Source organism: Pelodiscus sinensis, chromosome 33 (genome assembly GCF_049634645.1).
Source record: "Pelodiscus sinensis isolate JC-2024 chromosome 33, ASM4963464v1, whole genome shotgun sequence".
NCBI lineage: Eukaryota > Metazoa > Chordata > Testudines > Trionychidae > Pelodiscus > Pelodiscus sinensis.
In genome coordinates, this window is record NC_134743.1 from 2,992,421 (window position 1) to 3,014,164 (window position 21,744).

General features: G+C 54.3%; 2 protein-coding genes and 1 long non-coding RNA gene across 3 annotated transcripts; all 3 read left to right on the plus strand.

Moving 5' to 3' along the window:
- The first annotated feature begins 341 nt into the window (after positions 1 to 341).
- On the plus strand, positions 342 to 10,859 carry LOC142823342 (maestro heat-like repeat-containing protein family member 2B). Its single transcript, XM_075914274.1, has 8 exons — positions 342 to 449; positions 4,137 to 4,229; positions 4,926 to 4,995; positions 5,110 to 5,223; positions 6,463 to 6,536; positions 7,255 to 7,377; positions 9,931 to 10,038; positions 10,707 to 10,859. The coding sequence occupies exons 1-8, from the start codon at positions 342 to 344 to the stop codon at positions 10,857 to 10,859; spliced, it is 843 nt and encodes a 280-aa protein (XP_075770389.1).
- Positions 10,860 to 11,514: 655 nt separating this feature from the next.
- LOC142823411 (uncharacterized) lies at positions 11,515 to 15,355 on the plus strand. The gene is made up of 3 exons (XR_012898624.1): positions 11,515 to 11,814; positions 13,463 to 13,602; positions 15,039 to 15,355. It is a non-coding gene; the product is annotated as an uncharacterized LOC142823411 (long non-coding RNA).
- A 498-nt stretch (positions 15,356 to 15,853) lies between these two features.
- On the plus strand, positions 15,854 to 19,442 carry LOC142823343 (uncharacterized). The gene is made up of 6 exons (XM_075914275.1): positions 15,854 to 15,873; positions 17,279 to 17,335; positions 17,765 to 17,870; positions 17,975 to 18,070; positions 18,241 to 18,592; positions 18,982 to 19,442. Exons 1-6 carry the CDS (start codon positions 15,854 to 15,856, stop codon positions 19,071 to 19,073), a joined length of 723 nt encoding a protein of 240 aa, XP_075770390.1. The 3' UTR covers positions 19,074 to 19,442.
- The last annotated feature ends 2,302 nt before the right edge of the window (positions 19,443 to 21,744 follow it).

Sequence of the window (21,744 nt, forward strand, 5' to 3'; positions counted from 1 at the left end):
GCCATCTTAGTGAACACAGTAGGAAGGGGAAAACTATAGCTCCTTGATAAATAAGGTCTAAGGCTTGTGTGACTGCCCCACCTCCATGACAAAGAAACAGGTGCCACAATACTTCAGACACAGTGGCTATTACTGCTGCTTAGTACCCAACTTCATCACACTGGCCACCCTATTATTGGACCTGATGAAGAACACCCAATCACAGAAAGTCCAGTAATCAGAAGACTGTGAGGAAGCCTTCCAGGCTCTGTGAAAGCAGCTGAACCAAGAGCTGGTCCTATCCCATCCAAGCCTTTTATCCTTCAAATGGAGGTCTCGGAGGTAGGACCGGGAGTGGTACTATGTCAAGAAGTAGGAGGGAAGGAGCACCAGATCCTTTATCTCAGCTGAAAGCTGTTCTCCGGAGAGACCTGCTGCCCTACTATAGCAAGGGACGCCCTGGCCAACAAGTGGGTGATCTACACCCTGGGGGTATGTCTACACTACAAAGTTAATTTGAACTAACGAGCGTTAGTTCGAATTAACTTTGATAGGTGCTACACTAGTGCTCCGCTAGTTCGAACTTAATTCGAACTAGCGGAGCGCTTAGTTCGAACTAGTTAAACCTCATTGTACGAGGACTAAGCCTAGTTCGAACTTACTAGTTCGAATTAAGGGCTGTGTAGCCCCTTAATTCGAACTAGTGGGAGGCCAGCCCTCCCCAGCTTTCCCTGGTGGCCACTCTGGGCACCACCAGGGAAACTCGTCTGCCCCCCTCCCGGCCCCGGACCCCTTAAAGGGGCACGGGCTGGCTACGGTGCCCGTGCCAGGTGCAAGCCTGCCAGCACCCAGCTAGCAGACCCTGCACCTGGCACGGCTCGAGCCAGACACCCTCTGCCACCCAGCCATCCCCCTCTTCCCGGGACCAGGCTGGCGGCTCTCGGGAGCCTGCCCAGGACCGCAAGAGGCGGGCATCCGCCTGGTCTAGTGTGGACATCGTGGACCTCGTCCATGACCTCCGCACTAGGCACAGGAAAGTGGCCGTCTAGGGCAGGAGAGCTGCCAGCCTGGCCACCCAGGAGCAGGTGTGCATGAAAATGAAGGTGGTCCACTGAGACCCCCGACCCTGAGCCCTGAGCTTACAATGGCCGTACTGGGTCATACCAAAGGTCCATCTAGCCCAGTAGCCTGTCTGCCAACAGCGGCCAACCCTAGGGACCCTGGAGGGGATGGACCGAAGACAGTGACCAAGCCATTTGTCTTGTGCCATCCCTCTCCAGCCTTCCACAAACTTTGGGCAGGGACACCACTCCTACCCCCTGGCTAATAGCACTCCATGGACCCAACCTCCATCACTTTATCTCACTTCTCTTTAAACTCTGTTCTAGTTCTAGCCTTCACAGCCTCCTGCAGCAAGGAGTTCCACAGGTTGACTCTTTGCTTTGTGAAGAGCAACTTTCTGTTACTAATTTGAAGCCTGCTACCCATTCCTTTCCTTTGGTGTCCTCTAGTCCTTCTATTATGGGAACTAATGGAGAACTTTTCTTGATGCACCCTCTCCACCCCACTCATGCTTTTATGGACCTCTATCCTATCCCCCCTCAGTCTCCTCTTTTCTAAGCTGAGAAGTCCCAGTCTCTTTAGCCTCTCTTCATATGGGACCTGTTCCAAACCTCTGATCATTGTAGTTGCCCTCCCCTCTTCCACCCTCTCTCTTCCCCTCTCCCACCTCCTTTTCCCAGTCTCCCCGAGTTTTGTTCAATAAAGAGAGATTCCATTTTTGACCACACGTTTTCTTTATTTTGTACATCAGGAAGGGGGGCTAGGGAAGGGTAAGTGGAAGGAGGTGAGGGAGGAATGGGGTACGAGCCCCCGATGGGGAGGACTGGGCTGGCTCTGCGGGCTTCTGGGGGTGGAAGCTCTCCTGCAGTCCCCCAATTGCTCCCTCTCCCCAGATGGCAGCCTGCGGCAAGTACAGCCGGGCTGATGGCCGAGTGCTGTGATGTGCCCAGTGTGGGCACTCAGGGCACTCCAAGCCAGGACTGCTTTGCAAGCGGGGCACCCCTGAGAACTGTCTGTCCGGGGTGGGGGTCGAGTCCCTTTAAGCACAGCCCTTGGCTAGCCTGAGGCAGCAGCTCCACGTTCTAAGTCCTCATCTGATGCCCTGCCGGCACTGCTTCCGGCCATCCTTAACCCCGGTTCAGGGTACACTTACTGTGGACATGCTAGTTCGAATTAGGAAAACGCTAATTCGAACTAGTTTTTTAGTCTGGATGCGTTAGTTCGAATTAGCTTAGTTCGAATTAACTAAGTTAGTTCGAATTAGCGCTGTAGTGTAGACATACCCTGGGATATTATGTACTGGGGAAGCCCTTTCAACTGGTCACCAACCATGCATCCCTCAGATGGATTAATAACATGAAGGACACCAGTGCCTGAATCATGAGGTAGTACTTCCCGCTCCAACCCTATGACTTCTATATGTTACACTGGGCCAGGGAAGGCTCATGCAGACACAGAGTATGTCTACACTACCCTCCTAGTTCGAACTAGGAGGGTAATGTAGGCATACCGCACTTGCAAATGAAGCCCGGGATTTGAATTTCCCGGGCTTCATTTGCATAAGCGGGGAGCCGCCATTTTTAAAACCCTGCTGGTTCGAACCCCGTGCAGCGCAGCTACATGGGGCACGAACTAGGTAGTTTGAACTAGGCTTCCTAGTTTGAACTACCGTTACTCCTCATTTCACGAGGAGTAACGGTAGTTCGAACTAGGAAGCCTAGTTCGAACTACCTAGTTCGTGCCCCGTGTAGCCGCGCGGCACAGGGTTCGAACCAGCGGGGTTTTAAAAATGGCGGCTCCCCGCTTATGCAAATGAAGCGCGGGAAATTCAAATCCCGGGCTTCATTTGCAAGTGCGGTATGCCTACATTACCCTCCTAGTTCAAACTAGCGGGGTAGTGTAGACATACCCACAGACTTCTCCCAAGTGGAAGGAGACGATGAAGAGGAAGGTCCACCAATGGACACCCTCTTAAGGGGGAGTGTTTGTGACAGAGGATACCCACCATGCATGGTTCAGCGGGGGCTAATCATGATCTGTGGGCTATGCCCCTTCATACTTGCTGGGAATGCTCCAACTGGAACCAGGATATAAAAGGGAGCAGCTCAGTTCTGTCTAGGCTGACAGCTGAAGGGAGCAGAGGTGCTTTGCAGGCTTTTGTGGAGGGACTGCCAGTGCCCTAGGATGCAGAAACCAGCCAGCCTGTGGTTCCAGTTGACCCCCCCCACAACCATCCAATGCCACAGATGGAGGAGAGACCACGGAGTTACTGAGATGACCTGCTGCAGAAGAATGGTGGGAAGTAATCTATGTGAACTAAGCATTATTGAGCTGAGGTATTAGACTTTGACTCTGCATGTTTTGGAAGAAACCCCATTGAGCTGCAAGACAAGGCCCTGGGCTGGGACCCTGTGGAGTAGGTAGAGCCTGGTGGAGAAGGGCTGGCCACTAGGCAACACTGGTTTGCCCCAAAGGGTGGTTGAGCAGTAGGTTGCACGGTCGTACCTAGAAGGGCTTGGGTCATTGCGCTGAAGAGCCTCATTAAAGGGCTGCTGCACTGACCCTGACTATTAGGCAATGCTGCTCTAAGAACCAGGCCTGCTATGGTGGTTGGGGAGACTAGGCCACTTGGGCTGCCTTAGTTCTTTAACTCCTCCACAACCTGATACCATCCAAACAGGGTGGACCTACCCTGTGACAGGTGACTTAATTACAGTCTATAATATCTGCATGGGGAAATATATGTAATGACCTAGCAGAGAAAGGCATGACATGATCCAGTGGCTACAAACTGAAACAGGAGACATTCAGATGGGAAATAAGGTCTACCTTTTCAGTGGTGGGATATTAGCCATTCAAACCATTTACCAAGAGTCAAGGGGATCATTTTAAAATCAAGATTGGATTTTTTTCTGAAAGTTCTGCTTTAGGAATTATTTTGGCAATTTCTAAGGCCCGTGTCATATAGAAGGCCTGACTAGTTGATGACAATCATCCCTTTTGGCCTTGGAATCTATGAATTCCATGAACCTGCTTCAGTCATTGCATATTGCTCCTTTGTATGCCCACCTTCTAACTTTCACCCTCTGTTGTAGAGTCTGAGGCAGCTCTTGGAAGTCTCTGGTGAATATAAGATCCTTCTACCTGAAGGGAAATGTCAAGCCATCTGCAGTGCTCTGCACGACCGGGTGAGGGGAACTTGTTCTTGTATCACTTGAGCTTAAGCACAGCAGATCTGAAGCATATTAAGAATAAACATCTTTTGAATGCTAGTGAAGAGCCCGGAGACCTTCTCATGCCTTATTGGTTTCTGCTGGCTTAAGAATAAGCAGATAGTGGTCTCATTTTATTAGCTAAAATCCAGCTCAGTTTGTAAAGCAATTTTAGCATAAGCCAGTTATTAGAGGGAGTTAGAGTTATATAGTAAAAACTAATTCCATCCAAATGGGGAGGACCTATCCTGTGACAGGGTGACTTAATTGCAGTCTATAATATCTATGTGGGGAAACATATGTAATAATCTAGCAGAGAAAGGCATAACGTGAGCCAATAACTAGAAAATGAAGCTGGACAAATTCAGACTGGAAATAAGGCCTACATTTTTATGGTGGAATAATTAACCATTTGAACCAGTTACCAAGGGTCAAGTCTTGATTCAATTAGCTCTGCTGCTAAAAACACTTTGAAAGCAGGAACTTCTGTTATCCAATGTATCGGTCATTGTTTCTGATTCTTGTTGTGCAGTCAGTACCATTTATTTTGGGTTCAGAGCTCTATTTGGAAAGGTAGGAAGTGAGTGCTTAGAAATTAATTGAGCATCGCATCTTCTTTTCAGTTGCTTATTCTGATTAGTTTTCCTTTGATCACTTCTCTTCTTCCCACAGATCTGTTCTCCAACTCAGCAGCTCATCATGGAAAATCAAATGGAGCTGTGCTATTGTATCCTACTGCTAGGTAGGGGAAGAGACTCCAAATTACACAGTAGTTTCCTTGTAACTTCCTTCTTTTGTAGGTGTGGTAAGAATGAGCTTTCAGTTGTTAGTGAGGATGTGATTTCTTCCTTTGCAGCCCGTTCTTCTCCTGATGACCTCATAGCATTTCTGCACTCGCAGCTGAAGATTGAGAATGAGAGTGTTCATGTGGCATCCCTGAATCTGCTCAGAGCTATTATTGGTGCTGACTGTAAGTAACACAGGAGTAACTGTGACTGCTGCGATCATCGCCATTGTGCTGGGGGTTGAGTTGGGGACATCCAGAGCTAAAAGCATGAGCTGCTATAGGTTGATCTAAAGAACCAAGGCTTTGCAGGCACGGTAGGGCTATAACATACTCATCATCTCTGCAAATGGGGCACAGAGGATCTGTAACACAGGGGCTGATATAGGGCAGGGCGAGTGGGGTGGCCGCCCTGGGTCCCACGCTTCAAAAAGCCCCGCGTATGCGCCGTGGCACCACCGCGCATGGCGTCACTGTGCATGCGCCGTGGCAAAGGGGGGGCCCCGCGGAATTATGCTGCCCAGGGCCCCGCAAAACGGTCATCTGCCCCTGCTGCAACACATAGAGTCATATAGTCATAGATTATTAGAACTGGAAGGGACCTTGAGAGGTCATCAAGTCCAGTCCCCTGCCCTCATGGCAGGACCAAGCACTGTCTAGATCATCCCTGATAGGTGTCTATCCAATCTGCTCTTAAATATCTCCAGTGGTGGAGATTCCACAACTTCCCTGGGCAATTTTTCACAGTGTTTAACCAACCTAACAGTTGGGACGTTTTTCCTAATGTCCAACCTAAACCTCCCTTGCTGCAATTTAAGCCCATTGTTTCTTGTCCTATCATCAGAGGCCAAAGAGAACAATTTTTCTCCCTTCTCCTTGAGACACCCTTTTAGATGCATGCTCACCAGAGGGTTGGAAATTCACTAAAGGGACCCAGTGCTGCTCTAAGTTACTCCCATGTGGTCACACAGAAATCAACAGGGTTAATGAAGTGCTGAATGTAGCCTAAGATATTTTCAAGGTACAAATACAAATGTAATCTTGTGGCAGATGCATGTTAATAATAATGAGATAAAAACAAAATAGTACTCCTGACTGAATAAGTATTAGACACTCTAGAATAGATTCCAAATTCTGCTATACTGTTGGTAAACACAGACTAACTTCACTGACATCCATTTGTCTAACTCTCTCACAATATTTCCATCAGGATAGTATGATGGTGCTATTTACAGAAGTGGAAATACTTCAGACTTAGACTGGTGTAACTGAGATCAGAGTCTGGTCCTATATTTTCCCCGCTGATTCTGTATATGAGTGAAGCTTGGTAGTACTCTTAAATAGGGCCCAGGACACATTCTAATGTGGAGCATGAGTGTTTGGAACAAAGATATACTATACTGCACACTTCTCCTTATCTTTCAGTGCCTGAGACAAGAGTTAGAAAGTTTCTGATTGTGAAGGCAGTGAAATCTGCTCTCAGTGATCAGAGTGCTAAGGTAAGATTGTGTGTGGAATAGTGGTATTGCTGTTAATATCTGGGAAGTATTTCACTCAGTGGAGAGTCTGGCAATGAGACACATTTTTAGGCTGAGATTATTAATAGGGTTTCAATTAATCACAGTTAACTAAAAATTAATGCCATTAAAAATTGAAATTTATTAAATATTTTTGTGGTTTTTTACATTTTCAAATATATTGATTTCAATTACAACACAATGACAAGTGTGTACTATGCACTTTATATTATTTTTATAACAAACATTTGCATTGTAAAAATGACAAAAGAAATAATATTTTTCAATTCATCTCATACAAGTGATGTAGAGCAATCTCTTTAGCGTGAAAATGCAACTTACAAATGTAGCTATTTTTTGTTAACTGTAACAAAACAATGTAAAACTTTAGAGTCTACAAGTCCATTCAGACCTACTTCTTGTTCAGCCAGACACTAAGACAAACAAGTTTGTTTACATTTATAGGAGAAAATGCTGCCTTTTTCCTAATTACAGTGTCACCTGAAAGTGAAAACTGGCATTTGCATGGTACTTCTGTAGCCAGTGTTGCAAGGAATTTACATAACAGATGTGTTAATCATTTGTACTTCAGCCACCATTCCAAAGAGATAAAAGCAAAAGCAAAAGGACTCTCATATCCTGTCTCATATTGCATGCAGAAGGGATAATAATAACTCGTGCATAATCTCTACCCTTGCAGGTGAGGATGGCAGCTCTCCATTTCGTCAGGAAGCTGCTCAGTTCAGGAAGTGTGGAGAATTGTGCAGCATGGGATATGGTCGCATATGTTTTCAGCGAGTTCAATGTGTCCACCAGAAATCTGGTAAGGAGAGTTCTTAACACTTAGGACTCAGTTCTGCCATTCTGGCATGCTGATTGTTCCCCTTGACTTCAGTGGGAGCTTTGGATGCTCAAGGATGCAGCTGGACTGAAGGATTAGAGCTAGAATCTGATCAGTGATATTCATGTAAAGCCAGGGTAATGCCCCTGACTTCAGTGGCATTATTTTGGATTTACACAAGTGTAGCAGAGACCAGAATCTGATTCTGGATATTTACATCTGACAGTGCGACCTACATTACTTAGACCTCGGGCAAGTCAGTGAAAATTCTGACAACACAATCTTTCAGTGAAATGCTCTTGTATAAGGAAGCACATCTTTTTTATAAATAGACTCTCCAAAGAACACAATGGTGCCCAATCTTGTGGCTGCTGAAGCATACATAAACTATTAGCAAAACACTGAAGTTATGCAGCCTACATCAAGATGTCTAGAACCTGGAAAAGTTTGCTGCACACTTCATACTCTGTTCTATGTGTACTAGTTCAAAATCTTTTCAATGGGTATTTCCAGCTATGCGCAGTCATGGACTCCAGACACAGAGTTCCATGATGGGATCCATGATATACATTAACTTTACAGTAAGCTGTTGAGGATCTTAGCTCTGCCTGGCCCTTTAGCTACGAAGTGGGAGCTTATGGCAGTACAGGCAGTCCCCCACTTACGCGGATCCGACTTACGTCGGATCCGCACTTACGAATGGGGCTTTCTCGCACCGGAAGTCGGGGCGAGAAAGCCCCGTTCGTAAGCTGCTCCGGTGCCCCTGGTCTGCTGGAGACCGTCTCCAGCAGACCAGGGGCACCGGGCGGGTTCCCGCGCTTCTGAGGCTTTGCCAGAGCAAAGCCTCAGAGGCGCGGGGAACCGCCGCTGCTGCCGCTTCAATCTGGGTGCCTGTGGTCTGCTGGGGACCGTCCCCAGCAGACCACAGGCTCCCGGACTGAAGCCGCAGCCGCGGCGGGGTCCCTCCCTCTGAGGCTTTGCCAGAGCAAAGCCTCAGAGGCTCTGCTCCCCGTGTCCCTGGTCTGCTGGGGAGGGGGGGGGGGGGCGCAGCTAGTGTGCTCCCCCCCCCCAGCAGACCAGGCTTTTGTTTTGGACTCTGGGGCAGAGCAGCTGGGGTGCTGCCGATTGGTCCTGCAGCGCCCGCTCTGGGCACTACTGGACCAACCCGGCAGCACCCCAGCTGCTCTGCCCCAGGTCCTGATTCAGCCGCTGCTGTTCAGGAGCGGCGCTACTGGAGCAACCCAGCAGCACCCCAGCTGCTCTGCCCCAGGCGTCCCCAAGTCAGCTTCTGCTGAAACTGACCAGCGCTGACTACAGGAAGCCCCAGGCAGAGTTGCTCTGCCCCGGGCTTCCTGGAATCAGCTGCTGATCAGTTTCAGCAGCAGCTGACTTGGGGACGCCTGGGGTTCTTAAGTTGATTCTGTATGTAAGTCAGAACTGGCGGTCAGTTTCAGCAGTGTCTGAATCTGGACGCCAGTTCCGACTTACATACAGATTCAACTTAAGAACAAACCTACAGTCCCTATCTTGTACGTAACCCGGGGACTGCCTGTACTCACCAACTGCCTCTTTTTCATCCTACCCATCTCAAAGAAAGTAGGAGGCAACTCTTTCTCATCAGGCCACATTTGCTCTTATTTAAACTGAAATCAGTAGAGCTGATCAATATTTAGTTTGGTGTAAGGAAGAACAGAATTTAGCCTATAGATAGACTCACATTCACTATGCACAGAATGATCAAGCTGCTTGGGGCATCAGAACAAACAGAATGGCTCCCTCTAGGTTCTGCATATTTATTTCCACTGGGCAGAGTCTGAGTGGCTCTCCTCAGAGATAAAAAGAAGAAATGAATACTGTTCAAGGACCTCTTTTATAGAATTATAGAACGATAGGGCTTGAAGAGAATTCAGGAAGTCATCGAGTCCAACCCCCTGCTAAAAGCAGAACCAATTCCAACTAAATCGTCCCAGCCAGGGATTTGTCAAGCTGAGACTGAAAAACCTCTAGGGATGGAGATCTCACCACCTCCCTCAGTAACCCATTCCAGTGCTTCACCACCCTCCTCGTGAAATCATTTTTCCTAAGATCCACCCCCCCACACACACACACACAAATTGAGACCATTGCTTCTTGTTCTGTCATCTGTCACTACTGAGAACAGCCTCTCTCCATCTTCTTTGTGTCCCCTTGTGCTGGGGTTTTCCTAAGCCTGGGTTCTGACCCACCAGTTAGGTGTTTCTGTTATTCTCTTCCCTTAAGAATCTCCATCATTAGAGGTTTTTAATGCCAAGCCTGGCAAAGCCATGGCTGGAATAATTTAGTTGGGGCTGGCCCTGCTTTGAGCAGGGGGTTGGACTATATGACCTCCTGAGGTCCCTTCCATCCTTAATCCATGATTTTATGATTTGTGCACTCCTAATGCAATGGAAAAGCTCTCCTAGGTCAATATTCAGAAAGGCTTTGTAAGAAATAGACACTGATTCTACAGCCAGTGTTTTCCCACTAGCTAGTAAATTCTATGTATCTATCTCATAGCAGGGGACAAAACTTCCCTCCCGGGATGTTCAGGAAGAAAGCACTATCCAAACTATGTGCATTCACATCCTGCAAGGCCTGAACATATCAGTCACTGGAATGACCCGAGTAAGTGACATGTTGCTACTGCTTCGTGAAATAAAGACATTCTTCCGTATATCTACTGTACCTCTCCATAAGGAAGCTTCTTGCCAGTCAGGATAATGGAGGTACAGCAGGTCAAGTTCCTGTCAGAGATGATGGGACCTCTGTATCATGGAGGAAGCTATTCACAGTACAGACAAGATAAAAAGGAACTTCACTGGAAGGAACCATAATGCAGTGGTTTTCTTTTAATTACCACCATTGCCTGAGTGCACGTCTCCTTAGATTCCCCATGAATACCTTGGAAATGTAGACTTGGTGATCCTGTATTTAAACAGTTATTGGGGCCGTGATTGTGCCTTCTGTATGTCTGAAAAGTGCAGGATGAATTTATGGTGCTGTCTAAGTAGCTTTATAATGCAGGGAAAGATGATTCATCTCCGGATGAGAACCAGATTGCTAATGCTCACCAAACAAGGCAGTGTACTTAAAATGTAGAGAGAGGGATCACTGGGACAGGTAGAGTGAGATGATGGCGGAGGGGAGGAGAAAGTGAGATAGAGATAAGGTAACGAGACAGGGAAGGGTCAGTGATGACTAAAAGGAGAAGGTGCATGACAGAAGGATTCAGCCAGTAGGAGGTGGGGGAATGAAAATAGCCAAGTGTTGAACTGTCTTGCTCTTCTGTGCAGGTGTTATGGCCAAGGCTTCTAACGTATGTGGTGCCAACTCAGTACACTGGCACTTTGAAGCCTCTCTGCAGATGCCTCCAGGAAATGGCTGAGAAAAAGATGCAAGAAGGAGGAGAAGCTGCTTGCCTGGACTACAGTGGACAAGGTTTATAACAGAAACATTTTCATTTATTCTCACCAGCCACTATGAAATGACCAGATTCATCCTGTTCCAATTCTCTCATCTTCAGTCAAGAGACTAAAAGGAATGCAGGATGGTCTTGGGATTAAAACATGGCAATGGGAGGGAGCTAGAAATTGGGGGTTCTGGTTCCAGATCACCACCAAAATTCTGATATAACATTGGGGAAACCACTTGCTCTCTCTCAGCTTTCCCACTTGTGAAATTGAGGACTAATTAATGCCAGTTTCTTAGAGGTGCTATGAGGAGGAATTAACTCATGTTTGTAAAACACTTTTGAGATGCTCTGCCTGAAAACACTATGGAAATGCAAATATTATCAGCTGCATGCAACATTGGTGGGCACATTGGAAATGGCTAGGTGAACAACATCAGCGGGATTCTCCAGTCTGGCATAATTAATGATCTTCTATTTCTTTTCCCAGGGAGACTCCCTACACCTCAGGGATTGCTGGCACGACTCCTGATAAGTAGACCACGGAGAACAGGTTTTCTGATAAATGTGAAGTGGAACAGTTAAGTATAAAAATCAGTTTTCCAGCTAAATGCTTTAGGCTGAAGAATGTGTATGATTGGGTCTCTCTCCACCCTCCCCTGATCAGACAGAGACACACTGTTCTACACCCTCATGCTAGTTAGAATACTTTCTTCTTTAGGAAGTCACTGCAGTAGAAGCAGCAGCTCTACAGTGTGTAGTCTCCACAGTGAGAGAATCTGAAATATTTCCTCCTTCAGGAACAAGCTGGTATCTTGCTGCAGAACTTAGCTTTCTCCGTCGTTGACAGGTTGTAGCCTCATCTCCTTATGAAAGAGAAGGACACGGATATTCTGTCTTGCAGCTGCTAAAAGCCTTGCACCAAAATATCCATGCAGCAGTGGGTGAGATGTGGGGAGTAAAGATTCCAGCTCTGCTGCAGTACCTTGAAGGTAAAGTGCTAGTTGGGAGTGACGTGGTCCATGGAGGATAGAAGAGAAAGCAGAAAATGCAGATTCCTATTGACGTGTGTGGTGCCATCCATGTTGCAGTACGTGGGAATAGTATGGAATTGAAACTGGGGTTCTAGACACCTCACTTTTTCTACAATTGTGAACCAGTGAGCTAACTCCAGTGTCAAACCGGGGGCCAACCACTTAGCATGGAATCAGGCCAGGAAGGTTTCAGTTGAATGACCATTTTACAGCAGTATCTTCCTGATCTTAGCTAGGTGGTTATTTAGGAAGGTCAATACACATGAAACTGGAGGTTTGTGAAACTCTTATGCACTGTTTTTGTGGTCACGAGTACAGTCTGATTTTTGCAAACTGAATTTTTCTGAAAAATTAAACCCTAGGGCTACGTCTAGACTGGCATGATTTTCCGCAAATGCTTTTAATGGAAACGTTTTTCCATTAAAAGCATTTGCAGAAAAGAGCGTCTAGATTGGCCCCAAACTCTGCTGCCTTCCAGGCCTCTAGGGCCCCCCAGGTATGGCCTGGTTACCAAGCCCCCCAGCAGCCCTCCTCTGGCACAGCTAGTGAGATGGCAGAAGGGGTCTGTCTCCTGCCTCCCACCTGGACTCCCAAGGGGCCACGACACTTGAAAGGTCTGGGTGCCACGGGTCTCTAACTCAGTGTGCCTTAGGGCTAGGGCTGGGGCCAGTTCTCAAATCCCCCAGAGGGGCCAGCGGGCACCCTCCTCTAGCAGGGCTCCCGGCCACTCCGGCTGGCTGGCTCTCTCCCCCCATGTCCTCTGGCCCCACCTGCTATCCGTGGGCAATTTAACACCCGCACGCTGCAGTGCAACCGGGCTGGAGCAGCTTCCGACTCCCTGTGGGCCAGGGCAGGTGGGTGCAGAGCTGTCCCCTCACGCGGGTTGGCCCGCGGGCCTGAGCTAACTGGGGCCGGCAGCAGGGGTGGGACCGCTGCACTCACGGTGACTGTGGGAGCCACACAGCAGCCTGTTCCTCTCAGCAGCCATGTCCCAAGACAGGCCTCGTCGGGCCTGGGGCGCTCTGCTTCCCGTCACCCCGGAATGAGCCTCGCAGGCCAGCAGCCTGGCCTGGGCCGGGAGCTGGAGAGCCCTGCCCTGCTCTCATCTTCAGGGCTCCAGCAGGGCGCTAGAGCTCAGAGTCTCCCGGAGTCCCGGGGCGACGGCTGCTACCCTGCCACGGCCCGTAGGCCGAGAGCTGGAGCCCAGGCAGAGGGAGCCGGGCGTGAGTCCTGAGTGGGAAGGGGAGAAGGCAGCAGCTGCGATAGTGTCTGAGGAGAAGGGGGAAAGGGCTGGGGGAGGCCTGGGCTTGCCAAAATGCCCCTTCCCACAGCGATGGCCAGTGAGAGACAGGCCATACCTCAGTATGTTCCCAGTCAGACTCCTGAGGGAGGCGCCGTGGGAGGGGGACACACTCAGCCCTGCACCGTGCCACGCTGGCCTGGCTGCTGCGCTCAGGGCTGGCAGAAGAGGCGTGGGGGCAGGGTATTTATCCCCCAGGATGCGTTGCCATGTCGCCAGGGGGCTCCAAGCCAGCCCCAAGGGGCGTCTTTGTGACTGCCAGGAAGGCTCCAAAACACACGTATAGCGACTGCACCTTCCCCACAGTGCCCGACCCCCTGAGCCGCGCCACAGTCCACGAACTAGCCGTCATCGCTACCTCGGCGCCCATCGTGCAGCGCGCCCACGCCCCGCCACGCCCCGCCCCGGGCCAACGCCATGTCCGTCCTCAGCTTCAACCACCACAGGTATGGCCCGAGCTGCCCGCCCGCAGCTCTGCCCCGGTGTCCCGGCTGGCTTCCAACTAGGGGGACGTTCTTCACCTCCCCGCCTACCAAACGCCTCTCGTGGAGGGCTGTCATCAGCAGGCATGTCCCCACGCCAGCCCGGGCTGCCTGTCGGAGCCACGGCCCGTAGGCGTCGCATAAACACCGCCAGCTGGCTGAAGGCCATTGGGAATGAGACCCAAACGCCCTGCTGGTGTTTTCGCCATGCCCTGGGGTCCTGCTCCACGAGTCGCACTGCTGGAATCTGCCCAGAGCGCCTCCCTTTGGCTTCAGCAAAGCTCGGGCACATGCGAGTTCTGCGGCCAGGAAGGAGCAATTGTTAGCGCGTGGGGCAGGGGCTTAGCCGGCCTCTGGCACTGGTATATGCTAGCGAGCCACACTCTGCAGTGCTGCTGGCTGGGCCCGTGTGCGTGGAGGAGGGGCGCTCATGCCACAGGTCTGACCCCAGGGTTGCTTGTCTGTCTCTGACTGTGCAAGAGGCAGAATGGCTGCGGGAGAATTGCCACTCTCCCTGGCCAGAGCATGGTCCCTGCTCGCAGGAGCAGGGTACAATTCCGGGGGACCCCTCTGAAAGAAGGGTGTTTCCATCTCAGGGGCTTTCCCGCCACGCTGGCCAAAGGTCTGGGGAGTCGGGAGACTGGGGCCGAGCAAACGGCTGGCGTGAGAGGACCCCGGGTGTGGGGAATTGGTGGGTACCCTGCCCTCTGCTCACAGCAGCCACCTCCAGCAGCGTGAACAGCCCAGCAGCTCTGTGGGCAGCGCAAGAAGCTGACAGGGCGCGGCTGGACGCTCTGAGCTCTGTCCTTTCCTCACTCCCAGCTGTTCACCTGAGCTGTGGAGGGGAGGCTATGGGTTCTTTGCCGGCCAGCTCCTACCTGTGTGTGTCCAAAAGCAAACCCAGCCAAAGTATTAGCCAGGGGGACCCTCAGCACGGCGGGGTCTGGCCTCGGGCCGGCCTTTTGGGGGTGCTGCGGGCAGAGACCCACACGGGCGCGCAGACAGCGGGGAGGTGAGCATGGGCAAGTAGGGGGAGGCTGTTTTCCTTCAGCGCCGGGGGCGAGGGGCGGGAAAGGGGAGACTGGGGACCCTTGGGCAGGGCTGTGTTGGGCCCTTCCCCCTTCAGGGACAGGGTTGGGAAATGGGAGTTGAAATCAGGGCCTGGCTGGTTCTCGGAACAAGAACCTCAAATCCCGCACCCCCCAACTTCCCTCTCCCCCCCCATGGGATCCATCCACATTGTCCTGGTCTGGAGAGACAAGGCCCTTCCTAAGAGCCGTGCCTAATGGATCCGACTCACCCCCTGGGCACCAGGGCCCAGCCCCAGGGATGGGGATGGGGGCTCATTGGCACAGGCCGGGCTCGGGTCTATTGACCTGCCCCACCTCTCTCCCCCGCAGCACGTCAACTCCTGGATCACGCCCAGAGCATCCCAAGGGAGCGCCAAGGCCCCAGGGAGCAGCAGAGCCCGGTTGTAATTGCCCCCCAGCACCCGGCATGGGAGGCGAGTGTCCTCTGAGCCGGCCCCTGAGCCTGGCGTGACCTGGCGGCTCCCGCAGGCTGCAGGGCCGGCAGCAGCAGGGCCGCGGGCTGGGAGTGACCCCTGGGGAGGACAGAGTCAGAGCCGGGCCTGAGCCAGAACTGGGCCCAGTTCATCTTCTCCAGGCTCAGGGGAGACCCGGGGACGATAAGGACCCATGTTCCATCCCAAGCTCCAGCCAGGTTCCTTTCTGGCCCTGGGCCCCTCCTTGTCCCCTGGAAGGGTTACCAGATGGGTTTGAAAAACATCCCAGATACACGTGATCTCAGAACGGGAAGGGGGGACTGGCTGGGAGGGGAGTGAGGCTGCCTGGGATGGGGCTGGGGGGAACGGAGCTGGCGCGGCAGATCAGGGGCGGGGGAGACCAGCCAGCGGGAAGCAGGACTGGCTGGGAGGAGGTCGGGAGGAGCAGGGCTGACGGGGGGAGAACTGGGAGCGGGGAGGGGAAGGAAGGGACCAGCCGGCGGGAAGCAGGGCTAGCTGGGAGGAGGTCGGGAGGAGCAGGGCTGACGGGGGGAGAACTGGGAGCGGGGAGGGAAGGGACCAGCCGGCGGGAAGCAGGGGGCTAGCCGGGATGGAGTTGGGGGGAGCGGGTCTGGCCAAGGGGGGAGGGGCCAGTGGGGAGCGGGGCTGGCCTGGGCGCATGCAGATCCCGGGGCCCTGCCTGTCCCGCGCATGGTCACAGCGAAGCGCGAGTGAGTCGGGCCCCCAGGAGTCCCTCTCTCCCCGGACCTGCCCCCTCCTCTCTGCTGTGTAGCTACGTACGGCCTGGCTGGCACTGTCCAGTCCAAACCCTGCAAAACCAGCTGGGGGTGCAAGTCCCCATGGGGGCCCCTGCCCACCGCCCTTCGCCCCAGGAGCTGGGGGTCTCGTTAACTCCTCTCCCCGGTCTGAGGGACGTGGGGAGGGAGGCGCCTGGCCCAGGGGGGTTGGGAGCTGGGAGCAGGACACTGATGGGGCCCTGTCTCCTCCCTTTCATCCCAGCTCAGCCCCCTCCCAGGGAGCTTGGGGCCCAGCTGGCCCTGGCCCTCGAGTGCCCGGCCAAGGACACCGGCCGGCTGGCCGCGGGGGGCCTGACTCTTCTGCCCACTGCTGCTGTACCGGAGGTGAGGGACCCCGCTGGGCAACGGGCCCCTAGAACAGACACCGGCAGATGCCAGGCCAGGGGCCCTGCGGAAATGACCCCGCCCGGGCTCCCACCCAGCAATGGGAGTAGGGTTACCAGGTGAGTTAAAGAAAAATATCGGACACACTTGATCTCAGATGAGGGTGGGGGTCTGGGCCGGGAGGGAGGGTGGGGGGATGTGGGGCAGTGCAGCCAGTGGGAAGCAGGCCTGACACGGGGAAGCAGGTCGGGGGAGATAGGGTGGGGGAACCAGCCGGTGGGATGCAGGGTTGGGAGGGGGGTTAGGTGCAGCGGGGCTGGCTGGAGGAGATCTGGGGGAAGAGGGGAGAACTGGCCGCCGGAAGCAAGGCTGTGGGGGCAGCGGGGCTGGCCAGGAAAGCTCAGGAGGAGAAGTGGGGAGAACCGGCTGGCCGGGAGCGGTCTGGGGAGCGAATCGGCCAGCGGGGAGGGGACTTAGCCGGACATGTGCAGATTCCAGGGCGCTGCCTGTTCCGCGCACAGTCCTGGCGCAGCGCCAGTGAGTTCTGCTACGGCTCCATAAGATGCTTGCCCAGCGCTCAGGAGCATGGATGGGGCTTCCCCTCCCCCCAAGGCCAGGCCCAGCCAGGGCCCTGGGGCAGCCAGATGCTGAGGGGGAACAGCTGGCATGGGGCGGGGGAGGGAGGCGGTAGCAGCTCCTTCAATGATAGGCCAGAGGGGTCTGGCCCTGGGGGGCCCTAGAGAGGCACCGCCTAGGGTCAAGCTCGCACTGACCCCCCTTGTTCCCGGGGCCCCGCGTCTGACAGGCCCTTGCTCTCTTGGGACAGGAGGAGCCCGGCCACGAGGATGCAGCACCTCCCCCCCCCCCCCGAGCAGATCCCCAGACCACGCCGCCCTTGTCTCTCACAGCCCTTCCTTATTGATGCTTCAAATTTGACATGCACATCTATGTCCTGGTCATGTCCTGTGACCCCCTGAAGATTTTTGTCTCCGAGGAAGGGCTGGCCCGCTTTGCCACCAGGAGGTACATCAACCCCAGCAGCAGCAACCTGGTAAAGAAGGGATGTTTCCAAGTAACTGTGTAGCGTCAGTCGGACTAGGGTGGGCTGCAGACCCCGGGGAGCTCAGGCCTCATCCCCTCTCCTGCTCTGGCTGCTCCTCCCCCAGTCCCTTTACTCCCTGTCAGGGTGCTTAGTCCCATGGGGCTGTTTCCCAGCCGTACGCCCTGAGGCGCTGCTCCCCAGCTTTGCCAGGCTCCCAGGGAGCAGGGGGCAACTCTCCCTTGTGCACAGGGGCAGTGCGGGCTCCGGCCAGGAAGAGGAAAGATGGAGAGAATGGGTGTTTGGAAAGGGAGCAGGAGAAGCTCCCCTCCCTCCCGCAGACCCTTCTCCCCCCCACAGAGCAGATCCCCTGACCAGGGAGTGGGAAAGTCTCTGTCTCCTGCTGAGGAATTAAGAGTCTCTGCCCCTCTCTCCTGCCAGCACCTTGCAGCCTCCCCTGCGGGCCCAGCTCCTGAGCCCCCTGCTGAGGGTGGCCGTGGGACAGACAGTGTCTGGGGACTGGCAGCAGGAGCCCATCCACACGCAGGTACGTCCCCTCCCTAGCCACCCCAGCCAGGAGAAGGAGCAGCCTCTGGCGGCCTGGATCCCCCTGGATCTCCCTCTGACCCAGGGCTCCCCCTTGTCTTGCAGGAGTTCAGCCGGGGCCTTGCTGATTTCCTCCATGCCCTGCTGGCCAATCTCCTCGTCCAGTCCCCAGACACCGCCCGGCTCCAGCTCATAATGGAGGTGAGCCCCGTGGAGGGGACGGGGTCATTGTCCCTGCTTCCTCGGGGGGGCCGAGAGAGGAGCAGTGTCAGTGGCTGGGGGGGGGGGGGGGCACAGTCTGAGAGGAGCCCCAGGCTCTGCCCAGAACCGGCGCCTCCCTACGGGTCCTGACCTGCCTCTTTCCCCCACAGCACCTGAGCCCGTGGCTGGAGTCCCGCCTGCCCCAGGAGCGAGCCAGGGCCCTTGGCAGCACCACGGCCCTGCTGCGAGTCGCCACCACCCTCCCGGGGTTTGACGTAAGTGACCTCGGAGCCGGGGGGGTCTGGGGCTGCAGGGGGATGCGTCCCTCTGTGTTCCCCTCCTGCCCCCTTTGCCCTTCCATTTGCCCAGGTCTTTGGGCAGCTCTTCTCCCAGGAGAAGGAAAACTCCTTTTTGGAGACGGCTCTGCTCGCTGCCCGCTCCCCTCTGCGGCGCCCCAGCAAGGCCGGGCTGGTCCTGGCCCACGCCCTGCAGGGGCAGGCCCATCAGCTCCTGGGATACATGGTGAGCAGCTGGAGCAGATGTAGGAGAGTGGAGCAGGGCCAGGGTCTCCTTCCCATCCCCTCAGGGAATCCCCTGCCCCTTTCCTCAGGCTGCCCCCACCCCATGTCCCTGCTGGCAGAATCCCTCCTGCCCCGCGAGCGTCCTGGGGTTGGGGGAGGCTCTGCGCACACAAGCCGTGTCCTGGGAGATGGGAGGGGGCAGAGGTGTCAGGAGCCCTGGGAGGGGGGGTCAGGAGCTCACCCTACGGGCTGCTGGCCTGACAGGGGGGTGAGCGGGGAGCAGGACAAGTCTCAGCGCTGGGGGGAGGAGGGTGGAAATGCTGCTGGGGCCCAGTACCCCTGACTCCCCGGGGATGGATCTCTGTCTCACGGATTCTGCTTCCCTTGCAGCAGGAAGACAGCCAGTGAGCGCACCAGGAGCTGAGGAGGCAGCAGCTGCATCCCCACCTCCCACCCTTCGAATTGGCTACAATTGTCTTTAAATTCTGATTAAACAACATTTGAAAAAACGTTTGGAGCAGGCTTGGTCAATCATTGGTAATGGGGGGGGGGGCACTCCAAGGGTTTATCCATTGACCCAGGGCCACATTTCTACCAAGGAGTTTGGGGTCTGGGATGGGCTGGTTGGATGCAGAAGGGAGCACAATTTGGAGGTGATCTCAGTAATCACTAGAAGCTAAAACTGCCCTCTGGCTGGGGGGAGCTGGGCATGGGAGCTCCTCATGGGGACGTGCCAGGGGCCTGAGTCTCACACGCCCCTTTGTCCCTTGGGGTCTCACAGGAGATTGTGGAGGACTCCCCAACCCCTATGGTCCTGGCCAACTGCCTCAGCACCACTGGCAGCCTCAGATACCGACTCCTTCACCCCCTACCAACCTCTCCCCCCTGCTACCCTGGCCCATAGTTGGGCAGTACCACCCGTCTCCCACCTAGGCCCCTTCCAAGGGCAGATCCTCTGGCAGGAGATAGGAAATTCCCTGCCCGCTGGCAGGCTCTTCTTTCTGCACCACTGACAGTCTGGGGCCCCTGCCATTGTCAGCCTGGGAGGCCCAGCCTGGCCCTGTGCCTCAGTTTCCTATTTGTAATATAGTGGGTTCCTGGGGGCACTGCTCAGAGGGGTCGAATCAGGGCATGTTGCTGAGAGACAGGGCCACTTCCAGCCCCAGCCTGGGTGCCCTCCGGTCTGAGGCACCAAACCCGTCAGACCAAGCACGTCAGCTCACCACATGGCCCAACTATGCCCTCCTTGTCATGGACCCATCTGAGGGCGTCAGCCGATTGGTTGGAAGGGGGTACACCGCTTGTACCAGCTCCTCCTGCACCATAAAGCCGATTGGCTGGAAGGGGGTACACCGCTTGTACCAGCTCCTCCTGCACCATAAAGCCGATTGGTTGGAAGGGGGTACACCGCTTGTACCAGCTCCTCCTGCACCATAAAGCCGATTGGCTGGAAGGGGGTACACCGCTTGTACCAGCTCCTCCTGCACCATAAAGCCGATTGGTTGGAAGGGGGTACACCGCTTGTACCAGCTCCTCCTGCACCATAAAGCCGATTGGTTGGAAGGGGGTACACCACTTGTACCAGCTCCTCCTGCACCATAAAGCCGATTGGTTGGAAGGGGGTACACCGCTTGTACCAGCTCCTCCTGCACTGGTGGGCCCCAGTGTCACCCTGAGGGTGCCAGCAGCAGGGGGGATGGGGCCCAGGCCATTTCTCACAAACTGGACCGAAGGGTGATGTGTCCTGGTCCTTCTGGGCTCTCTTCCCTTCCATTGGACAGGGGATGCCGGGAGCTCTCTGCCCACTGGGCAGCCCCCTGTGGGAGGGGAAGGGCTCAGACCCACCAGAAGAATGACCCTTGTTTGTCTCTCCCAGGCCTCACCATCCACCAGGCCGAGGATCTGTGGGGCAGGCATTGGTACAAAGAGAGCCTGGTCCTGGCGCATAGCAACACTGTCAGGGTGGGAGAGGTCAGGGCATGCTGCCAGGCCAGAACACAGCTCAGACGGTGATACTGGCTGGGGCCCTGTGTGCTTAGAATGGGAGCGGTTGTCGGTGGGAGCAATACTTAGGGATGGAGGCTGCTCCAAGAGCAGGAGACTGGGGTGCATGGTCGGGAGAGCATCTGGGTGTAGGAGTGGGTGCAGGGTCTGGGCGGGAGACTGGGGAAGGAGGAAGCCATTCTAGCCCCAGGAGTTGGGGCCGGGCTTTGGGCTGTCAACTGGAGCCTCCTGTCCTGTTGGTTTCAGGTCTTTGGGCAGCTCTTCATGGAGCAGAAGAAATGTTCCTTCCTGCAGACAGTGCTGCTCTCTGCTCACTCACCCTGCTGTGCCCCAGCCAGGCCAGGCTGGTCCTGGCATATGCCCTTCTGGGGAAGGCCCAGCAGCTCCTGGGATACATAGTGAAGAGCCAAAGTAGACAACGGAAAGTAGGGCAGGGCTGGGGCCTCCTTCCCATCCCCACAGGACCCACCCTTTTTTCCAGGGCTGCCCCCCACCCCACGTCCCTGTTGGCAGAATCCCTCCTGCCCCTGCGAGCACCTCTGGGGGTGGGAGAGAGGTTCTGTGCACATGAGCTGTGTCCCGGATGGCGGGAGGGGGCAGAGGTGTCAGGAGCCCTGGGGGCTGATACAAGGGGGAGTGGGGTGACCAGAGGGCAAAACAACTCTTTTAACTGTAGGGATGTAGTAAAAACTAAGTGTGCTTCTTCCCCTCCATTGCTTAAGCTAGAAACAGCACGTATCATTTAGCTGATTGCGCATGTCTTAGAAGCTGCTAAACTTTCTGCCAGGGAACTGAGTAAACTTGCAGTGACCAATCACGTTGCGACACGCTGACCAGAAGGAATGTGAAATCTATAAAAGTTTCAGCTCAGGCTATGCTCAAGGTCGACCCTGCTTTGAGCACTGAGCTCCTTGGCCGTCCTTGTTTGCAAACAATAAAATAGAGTTGGACCCAGCTTGAAAGTGTGACTCTCTTCTTGAGGCAAATTGAACTAGCCTCCAGGGGACGAAACTAGCAATTTATGCAACAGGGAGGAGGGAGAATTGGTCCCTCTGACGGCGCAGGTGGAAATGCTGCTGGGGCCTGGTGCTCCTGACGCCCAGGGGGCTCAGTCCCTGATGGGTTTTTGTTCCCTTGTGGTAGGATGAG